Raw genomic sequence first — 10,829 nt, forward strand, 5'->3', positions numbered from 1 at the left:
AGCAAAGAGGACAGTATGTTCAGGTCTGATGCACGTGTCATGTGTCGGTTTCTCCTTCAGTGATCAATACCATGTAATTCGATCAGTGATTACTAATAGCTGTGACGGACACTGTTACCACTGAGGCAGCTGAGTGTTGACTCACGGACACTGCAGAAGCTGTTATTAAGACAACTATCACTTATATCCCACCTCATTTATTTCTTGAAAGTTTGGGGAGCTGACAACACTTTAACCATGAAGCCACCACTTGTCCTGCTCATACCCAAGTAATCAAAACTAAAAGGAGACATGCTGGTGTAATTATAAAGACGGGGCATTGGCTTTAACTGCTACTTGGAGGACACCCAGTGGGATGTCCCATTCATTCTGGGCACCACTGATGTCACATATTAAAAATTGGATGTCCAAGAATTCCCTGCAGCTGAATGACTGCAAATCTGACTCTCATCTAGTCTGTGTCCTTATCAAGTCATGTTCATAAAGATCCCCCCCAGGTGTCATTTCTGACATTGAGTTGTCTTGTGATGCTCAGGTAACAGAGAAAACCAACCAAGATCAGGTCATTCCTCTCTGCTGCAGTCGTAGAAAAGGTCATCAGTGCTTTCATCTCCTCCAGACCTGACTGCACTTCATCCTGGTATCAGCAAGTGAAACGTCCAAAGACTGCAGTTTAAATGCCACTGCTAGGTTTTTAACGTGCACCAAGAGAAGCAACCACATTACCACAATCTTACTAAAAAAAACAATATTTGGGCTCAACAAGAAACCGTTTGTGTCACTCTTTTGAAGTCATGACAACCTCTAATGAAATTATGTTCAACCAACAAACTCAATGAGGTTTTCCTTCTACAATCAAAGGCATTTTAAACGACCACTTACTCAGTCTTTGGCAGCATAAACACATATTTATAAGTTGATAAAATTCAAGTAGATCTACTTAGTATTTCCATTGTTTTTTAAAGGATTTTTTCCTAAATTATATCATGATGCGCACAAGCTTTTTAAGTTGACAAACATTTGCTAAATTAAGTTGTTTCAAGGGCTGCAAGCTGGCTCTGTGGTTAGCCTCGCAGCTAGAAGGTTGCCGATTCGCGTCCCGGTGAGGACACCCGGGATGTTTCTGCGTGGAGTCTCCATGTTCTCCCCGTGCAGCGTGGGTTCTCTCCGGGTTCTCCGGCTTCCTCCCACAGTCCAGAAACATGTTGAGGTTAATTGGTGATTGTAAATTGTCCGTAGGTGTGAATGTGAGTGTGCTTGGTTGTCTGTCTCTAAGTGTAGCCCTGTGATAGACTGGTTACCTGTCCAGGTGAACCTGCCTTCACCCTGAGTCAGCTGGGATAGACTCCAACCCCCCACGACCCTAGTGAGGATTACGCGGTGTATAGATGATGGATGGATGGAAGTTGTTTCAATTGGACTTCTTCACTAATTATTTGGCTTTTTAATGTTTTTGTTCGTGCAGTAGCTTCTAAGAAATGAATTTATTGAACTATAAAATTGCTGACTTTTTTTTTTTTTACATGTATTTTGAGCGGCTGTTGTGTATTTGAACACATCCTGTTTACATCTTGCAAAAACAGAAAACAACAATAACTGCATTGATATTCCAACAAAACCCATCAAAAATAATGTTTGACACTTAAAAGACTTATATGACTCAATAAATGCAATTTATTTTCTTGCAGCCATGCATTTAATGAAGTGCTGAGGACAGGAGTTTCGCTGCCCTTCAGTGGTGAGTTTGAAAATCAACCTTAAGATCTCACAGCTTGCTGTTGAAGCATTAATTGGCCGGGCTCCTGCACATACCTGTGATCTGCTGACTGACTTTATCGCTTATCGCTGCCTGAGATCCTTCAGCAGATTCCTACCGACGGTTCCAAAGTCTCGACTCGTCAACAACTTTACTGTTTCACTTCCTCAGCTGTGGAAATGTGCGTCTGGACCTCTGGATCTTATTTACTTGCAATATCTGTTTCTATTGTAAAGCACTTTGTAACTTTATTTTTAAAAAGTGCTTTATAAATAAAGACATTATTATTACTAATAACTTATAAAGTATGTACTGGACACACCAGCCCTGAGTGTCATTTTTGTATCATCTCTAATAGCAGCACATTGCACGCCTTTATTATTCTTTATGGTTCATGGAATAAACTATTTTGCACGTGTTCACAAGCGAAAACTAATTTAACAACAGCAGTATTGCACTAGTGCGTCACAGGTCCTTGTATCCAGCTTGATACCTGACTGTGGCTCCTCACTGACACAGCTAAATGGAACGCAGCCATTATTAATGTTATTACTTATACATGTGATGTATCTGCTGCTGTTGTGAGGAGGGTGAATTCTCAGTATTGCAATCTGTGCAGGAGTTTGATCAGATAGAAGACGAGCTGAAAACACCTGCCTGACTGTACAAAGTTTAAAGATAATATGTTGCTTTGAGGGTTGCAAGGTGTCTCAGTGGATAGAACTGTTGCCTCGCAGCTAGAAGGTCGCCGGGTTGCGTCCCGGTGAGGACACCCGGGATCTTTCTGTGTGGAGTCTGCATGTTCTCCCCGTGCAGCGTGGGTTCTCTCCGGGTTCTCCGACTTCCTCCCACAAGTCCAGAAACATGTTGAGGTTAATTGGTGATTCTAAAATGTCCGTAGGTGTGAATGTGAGTGTGCTTGGTTGTCTGTCTCTAAGTGTAGCCCTGTGATAGACTGGTTACCTGTCCAGGTGAACCTGCCTTCACCCCGAATCAGCTGGGATAGACTCCAGCCCCCCATGACCCTAGTGAGGATTAAGCGGTGTATAGATGATGGATGGATGGATGGATGGTGCTTTGAAGAAATATTCATACATTTCAAGCTTCTTCATCAGAATGAGCTACAAGTAGTTTATTAGCAGAAAGGAATCTATTCAAGGGAAGTCTCAGATAAAAGTAACTGAATAAAGAAAGTTCACATCTTTGGCTTAACCCCATTTAAGCCTCTATAAACTAGATAATAACAAGCCTGCTTGTCATACAGAGTGATGAATATGTCCTTTAAAATTCACTGTTGTGGAGTATTATGGTGTGAATGCAATGTGCTGACACACAAACACAAGTTTAAACTCTAACAAAGTGATTCTTTAGTCCATCCTAATACTGTAGCTACTGTTAGAGCCTTCATTGCACACACATAATTAGTGTTTTAGGCAAACAATTAATTTTCTCAAGCAGCAGCAGCACTGTGGGGAATTGTCATAAACCTGAACTGGAAACCAGCTCCAGCCTCCCAGTAGAATGAAACCTGACCTCTCTTGTTGTTCGTGCACCAGTACAAAACACCAGCACCGTGCTCCGAGAGAAGCTGCCTGTTTGACTGATGACAGCCCACAGCGTCTCTGCCCTGTTCTGGCCAAGTGCTGTTTATGTTTCTCCAAACGTCCTCCTGACTTCGAGCCAGAAGCGTGGTAGCAAAACAGAACCAGCAGCCAGACGACACGAGACCTTCAGTGGGAGGAGATCTCACTCTCAGGTTGTGATTCCCAGCAGCTGTTCTGGTTCCCAGTACAACCGCAGCTCCTATCCTGCAGTTTACCCCATTAACTGCAAACAATCAGAACCACTTGTCACCATGTATGTGACTGCATTAGTCTGCAGGAAGCGTCTGGTTTCATTTGCCTCCATTTAAGACAGTTCAGTTTCAGTAATAAAGCTGATGCTGGGTTGGATTTATTAACTATGTTTGTAGGAAATTCATTCTGTCAAACATGGAAACAAAGAAAAGTATTATCTACATTTATGTGAAAAAAGTGAATGTCTTGCATGAAAAATTCTGCTTAATACATGAGTAGATGAGAACACGAGTGCTTATACTTGTGAAGGTTTTTTCCACTAAAAATACTACTTTCTGTTCAAGTACTTATAGTTTTAAATGTAAATTCCACTGAAATAGTACCTTCTAAGAAACACATAACGGGTTTAAAAGTTTATTTCACCTAAGATACTACTTTCTGTCCAAGTACTTACAGTTTTAAATGTTAATTAGACGAAAATAGTACTTTTTAATAAAGACATTATGAGTTTAAAGGTTTGTTCTACTCAAAATACAATTTTATGTCCAAGTGACTGTAGTTTTAAATGGTTTATTCCACCTCAAACACTACTTTCTGTTCAAGTACTTACAGTTTTTAGGGTTTATTCCACTAAAAATACTACTTTATGCCCAAGCGCTCATAGTTTTAAATGGTAATTACACTCAAATAGTACTTTCTAACAAAGACATGATGAGTTAAAAGGTTTGTTCTAATCAAAATACTACTTTCTGTTCAAGTATTTATAGTTTTTAAGGTTTATTCCAATAAAAATACTACTTTATGCCCAAGTAGTAATAGTTTTAAACGTTAATTACACTCAGATAGTACTTTCTAACAAAGACATTATGAGTTTAAAGGTTTGTTCTACTTAAAATACTATTTTCTGTCCAAGTGACTGTACTTTCAAAAGTTTATTCCACTTAAAATCCTACCTTCTGTCAAAGTACTTCTAGTTTTAAAGATTGATTGCCCCCTAAAATATTACTTCCTGTCCAGGTGCTTGCAGTCTTAAATGTTTATTCCACTCAAAATACTGTTTTCGTACCAAGTACTTATAGTTTAAAAGTTTATTTGACCCCTAAATACTTTTTGTCCAAGTGCTTCTGTGTTAATTACACTCAAAGAGTGCTTTCTAACAAACAAATTATAAGCTTAAAGGTTGATTTCACTCAAAATAGTACTTTCTGACAAAGAAATTACGAGTTTAAAGGTTTACTTTACTCAAAATAGTACTTTCTGTCCAAGTGGCTGTAGTTTTAAAGGAGCATTCCACCCTAAAATATATTTTCCTGTCTAAATGCTTGCTGTCTTAAATGTTTATTCCACTCAAACAGCACAAAGAAAATGTCATGGTTTAAAAGCTAATTCCACTTAAAATACTATTTTCTTGCCAAGCACTTACATTTCGAAGGTTTATTTCACACAAAAAAGCTCCTTTTTTTTCTCCAGTATTCATAGTTTTAAAGGTTTAATCCAACCCAAAATACTACGTTCTGTTCAAGTACTTATAGTTTTTAAAGTTTATTCCACTAAAAATACTACTTTATGCCCCAGTGCTTATAGTATTAAATGTTAATTACACTAAAATAGTACTTTATAACATAGAAATTATGAGTTTAAAGGTTTGTTCTACTCAAAATACTATTTTCTGTCCAACTGACCATAGTTTTAAAAGTTTATTTCACTTAAAATTCTATTTTCTGTCAAAGTGCTTGTAGTTTTAAAGATGAATACTATTTCCTGTCCAAGTGCTTGCAGTCTTGAATGTTTATCCTTTTGAAAGTTCATTCCTACCGAGTTTAAAAGTTTATTCCAAGCAAAATAGTACTTTCTGTCCAAATGCTTGTAGTTTTAAAGGTTTATTCCACCCAAAAATACTACTTTCTACTCAGTCAAAGTACTAAATATTTATTATAAGCAAATAGTACTATCTAAGAAACAAGCTATGAGTTTAAAGGTTTATTTCACCTAAAACTGTACACAGTTGTTCTCTATTGACCAGAAAAGTTTTCTGTCCTTTGAGGTAAACAAGTGGTCGCCATGTTATCTGAGCCAGTGATGAACACAAGGGTCCTCCACATGAGGAGTACTCGTTGTGTTTGACAGCGTACTTGGTCTGGATGAGAAAGTACAACGTGTACTAGAAGGAGAATACTGTCGGATATGTCGGTGGTGATATTATTGAATCCTTCCTCCAGCGGTCGGACACACTCAGTGGTGGAGTAACGATGCCTTCAGCTGTCCTCTGGTGGTTTTCCTCAGGAAAAGGAGGAGGAGGAGGAAGAGGAGGAAGGAGGAGGAGGAGGAGGAGGAGGATGGATACGGAGTGACGACGGTGTCACGGCTCCACACAGCAGCTCAGGTTGACGGTAACGAGCAGCGTAAACACACCGAGGGAATAAAAGAGTTTCAACCGAACCCCCCCAAACTCAGGAGCGTCTCGTCGGTCGTTTCTTGTCCGTGTTGTCGTCGCTTGTCCGGGAGGAAGAAGGATATTATGGCTGCTCTCCCCGCACAGATCCAGGGACTTCAGTCAGATGAGGTAAACTTACACACTAGTCAGCCGTCAACGAGGCATGTGATCCCGTCGTTAGCCAGCTGGCTAACTACCAACCGTAGCTAACTACTGACTCATTAAACACGGACTAGTTAGACTGACTAGTTAGGAGGCTAACTTACTAGCTGGTTAACTTGTGACGAGGGAAATTTCGTCTTATCTGGATAAAGGAGTTACTTATTGATAATAGGGGGGGAACAAATCGATATCAGCCCGTAACTAGTCCAAGCTAACGCTGTAGTTTGAAATCACAGCGCGCTAGCTAACTTTGTTTTCAGGCGCTGTCAACGCCTTCCTGTCACAAACTAGGAGCTAGCAGGACTCTGCCTTTCTAATAATTCATGTGGTCTCCGCTGTCAGGACAGGTGACCGTGTAACGAGGCCCAGAGGTGTCACGGCCCGTGTGATTGATTGCGAAACTTCCCGCTTGTTTGACTCGAGTTCCCAGTAAAAGTGAAGCGCTGGTTGCGATGGTGGGAAACGGTCACCAGTGCCAAGAATTGTCAGGATGTTACATCATCCGCAGACTGAACCCTGATTGTGCTGGAGAGGGGTGTGTGTGTGTGTGTGTGTGTGTGTGTGTGTGTGTGTGTGTGTGTGTGTGTGTGTGTGTGCTGCATGCGAGCGATGGAGATTCATATGAAAGACACACTTCTGTGGTTCAGCAGGAGTTCCTGTTATTGTTATCATCCAACGCCTTTGCTGTTCACTTCTATTGTGTTCGTGCTTTTATGTAACACGCTTGAAAACCTGTAACACAAGACGAGGTACAGCTGGACCAGCCCCATGCACTATATTACCAGCTGCTATGATGCATGTGAAGAGTTTATTTTGCAAAATCACATAACTCCATGTTGTTGTTTGCTTGAGGTGATATCAGTCAAACTGAAGCTGAGTGGATTGGACTCAGTAGAAATGACAAAAACAGTTTAATTGATATTGTCTCGGGTTTTCTGAAGGTTTTGTGAACATGGAGTTATCTGTTTTTGCAAATGAACTAGACCGGTTTTTATTATCATATGATCTTATTCCACTTTCTTTGCTCTTCCTACATTCTAAAAAGTAATTAATAACGATCCTATTCCTAAAATTTTAATTAAATGAATGCTTGCAAGATAAAAAATGCCATGTTAGTAATAGAAACAACTTAATAATGTGTGTAATTTCAACTCAGATTTCTGCATTAGTTGATTTAAAACTAAATTCAAGTTGCGGTAACTTAATGAAATTGTCTTGAGAAGACTTCAGAATTTCATTCCCCGCTTAACACGCCTGGAAAAAAAACCTGTATAAAATATAAGCTTAAATTGAATCATTAAATACTGCACATATCACATAGAATTTCAGCGCTACAGCAGGTGACCACAGAGCCTTTCTGCAAGGCAAACATTTCTAAAATTACTCACAAAAACATTAGCAGGATACTCCAACATTTTAACAGTTGCACTCCAAATTTTACTTTAGTCTCGACAGTTTTCTGATCACCCAAGCCATTTGTTGGTCCATGTTTTGCATAATTAGATAGCTAGCACTACTGAAATACTGTACAACGTAATGCTGATAATAAAATGCAGCACGAGTTAACATATTTGTCATTAAAGAGTAGATATCTGAATAAGACTGGTGGTTAAAATACCTTTGATTGTAGATAAAAGAGCAGTTCCTCTAACTCAATGTAGTGTGTTGGCTGAATTTAATGTCATTAAAAGTTTTAATCACTCGTAATGATTGATGCAGACTGCTGCATTCATTTCTTTTGTTGAGCCCAAACGTTATTCTTCAGAGTGAAGTTGTGCCATTAAGAAGGTTTCAGTGTTTCTAAGCTGCTTGTGCTTTCCTTGTTCTGCCGGTAGTACTTACATACTTCAGCAAAGTTGGGTGTTTAAGACTTTTACTGGTAGAAAGTATTAATAAACTGTGGTACTTTAATTTAGGTAAAATATTCAAATACTTCATCCACAACTGCAAACCTTCAGCACGTCTGTCTTCACACGACTACAGCTTTAATCTTGATAAAAAACACGAAGAAGTTTGAACATTTAACACCGATCCTGATCGTCTTTACATTGACTACCAGTGCTGGTTAGAGTTGGTTTTTGAGGCTCTTCTTTTAACTGGTAGGACCTTGCATGGCCTTACATGACCCAACTTATCTGACTTATCTGAGTTAATTATACCAGATACACCGGCACTCCCTCTTTACTCCCTCAATGCGGGTGTCCTGATCATTCCTTCAGTTATCAAATAATCATTTGGCTTCAAAACATTTGCTTACTATGCGTTCTATCAATCTTAAATCAAGGATGTAGGTGTAGGGCGCCCCTGTAGCTCACCTAGTTGAGCGGGCGACCCATAAACAGGGGCTGTAGCTCCCCGACGTCGTGGGTTCGACTTCCGCTCACGACCCTTTGCTGCAGGGCTTTCCCCCCTTTTCCAGTCTATCTCTACTGCTGTAAAGTAAAGGCAAAAAGCCACAAAAATATATTAAAAAAGAAAAAAGAATGCATCCATTCTCTATAATTTATTGTAAATTTCCCCTGGCGTAGGCAGAAATAAAGGATCATCTTATCTTAACCCAGAATATTTATCACTTTTTCAAACATCCCTTTTAACATTGGTGTGGTTGCTTCATTTTCATTTTAATTATTTATTCCCGTGTGTATTCGTTTTAATTGTACAGTGTATTGGGCTGTATGGTGATTCTGCACTTTGCATAATACTGTTTATGGATCTAATGATCTATCTCTTTGTGTGTCCGTCTGTTCTTTGATATGTAAATTATGACTCCTCGAAGTAATCTCTGTCTTTATGTGTTTTCTTGTTTTGTTTTGTAAATTCAGGATGGCACCAGAATCCTAAAAGTGAAAGTCATTGCTGGAATTGGACTGGCCAAAAAAGACATCCTTGGAGCCAGGTAAGCAGGAGAAACTTCAGGCCTGCTTGTGTTGTTTGTTTCATTATTACTCAATCTGCCAATACGCTTCTCGATTGAATCATTGAAGCGTCGTCAGAGAATAGATTTGTCCAGTAATCTGTCTAAATCCAAATAGATTAGTTTTACCGTCACACAAATACGCTGATATCTGAAAATACAAAGCAGTAAATCCTCACATGGGACAAGAGGAAACCAGACATTTTTTCTTAATGATGCACTTGTTCTTGGAGCTCATTTTTAGTCACGTTCTAATAAATTCTGCAGGTGATGCCATGCTTGTCCAGCTTGATTCATAAAGCTGAACAACCACAAGTTGCTGAAACTATTGCAGAGCCGCCTTCCACTGAAGCACAAATCATTTAGTGTTCGATGAATCTGATTGAGTCCATTGTTCTCTTCCAAATCCCTTAAAAAACCCAAAGGACTTTTTTTTTCTGTATTTTCAGCAAGAAACCCTTTATTAACCCTGGAATATCATAGTTTATTTTCTTTAAATGTTTAGATCTGGTCCGGTTTTTATTTATTTTCTTCATTCAGTGAAAAAGATCTTCCTGGAATTTTCTAAATAAACAACTTGAACTTGCATAGTGCTGGCATTTCCTTAAAGAGCAGTCAGTCATAACAAGATTACACTTGTTGGGAATTTAATCCATAAAAAAAGCTTTTAACTGTTCCCCAAATTGCAAATGTAACTTTCTACAGTATTTGTATTCCTGGCTTTTGCGCTACTTTTAGTTTTATGTTATTTTTAAACACCTCTATAATCTAACTATAACAATCAGTTCTAATTAGGAGTAAATGAAAAGCTGATTTTGTTCATTGCTTGAGGACTTGATGCCCGTATATAAACTGCATGTTCATGCTATGGATAAAATTGCTGCGTTAGTATCGCTCTTATGTAACGGCTGTCATCTAATACATTACTAACGGCTGATTGCTGCCAGCGAGGCTCGGTAATGGAGTTTGTGTTGTTTCTGGTGGATGTGGTTTTCTCAACAGTGCATAAAATCATTTTAAAATAGCAATTACAGTCTACACTGCATGACCACAGGCTTGCTGCAGCTACGATGTTAATGTTTCTCGGGGCCGACCGCAGTGAATGATCTCACCAAAGAACAATGCAAAGTGTTTCACTTCCCTAAGAGATAAAGAAGAGGCTCATTTCAAAGGGGCTGCATGAACCGCTAATACAAAGAGAGCAGAAGACAGATCATAGCTGCCTATAAATGGATGTCTACACATGTGAATCTTACTGTGTCTCTGTTGCAGTGATCCGTACACTCGGATGTCCCTCTATGACCCCGTCAATGGAGAAATCGCAGGTCTTCAGACTAAAACGATTAAAAAGGTGAGAATGTGATCACCTGCATTTGCACTTACACTTGTTTTATTTGTGGACTTTGTGGATAATTCTTTCCTTTTCTTACTTTTTGTAACCTGAAGACACTCGACCCAAAGTGGAATGAAGAATTCTTCTTCAGAGTGAGTGAAACTTAAAATAAATCACTACTTCATGTTTCAAACTGCATGTCAAACCTCACCATAGCATGTAATAATTCCTGATGTTGGTTTAGTTGACTGTGGCTCATGCTAACAGTGATTTCATTGGGCGATAAAGCAAACTTGACTTTACGGATGACGTTATGTTGCAGGTTGATCCCAGTAAGCATCGTCTGCTGCTGGAGGTGTTTGATGAGAACCGCCTGGTAAGTTATTGAGTTATGTTCAAATTGCTGTTAACTAAGTTGTCTTGGGCAAATTTTT

General features: G+C 39.2%; 1 protein-coding gene across 1 annotated transcript in view; it reads left to right on the plus strand.

Moving 5' to 3' along the window:
* Nucleotides 1-5,884: 5,884 nt before the first annotated feature.
* Nucleotides 5,885-10,829, plus strand: part of LOC103371921 (multiple C2 and transmembrane domain-containing protein 1-like) — a 17,029-nt gene continuing 12,084 nt past the window's right edge. Inside the window, exons 1-5 of the mRNA XM_008301408.1 lie at nt 5,885-6,115; nt 8,971-9,044; nt 10,335-10,413; nt 10,509-10,547; nt 10,718-10,771. Of these exons, the coding sequence (XP_008299630.1) occupies nt 6,071-6,115; nt 8,971-9,044; nt 10,335-10,413; nt 10,509-10,547; nt 10,718-10,771 (291 nt within the window). The 5' untranslated portion in view covers nt 5,885-6,070. The remainder of the gene's footprint in view (nt 6,116-8,970; nt 9,045-10,334; nt 10,414-10,508; nt 10,548-10,717; nt 10,772-10,829) is intronic.

The sequence above is a fragment of the Stegastes partitus genome, unplaced genomic scaffold (assembly GCF_000690725.1).
Source record: "Stegastes partitus isolate 25-593 unplaced genomic scaffold, Stegastes_partitus-1.0.2 Scaffold1669, whole genome shotgun sequence".
NCBI lineage: Eukaryota > Metazoa > Chordata > Actinopteri > Pomacentridae > Stegastes > Stegastes partitus.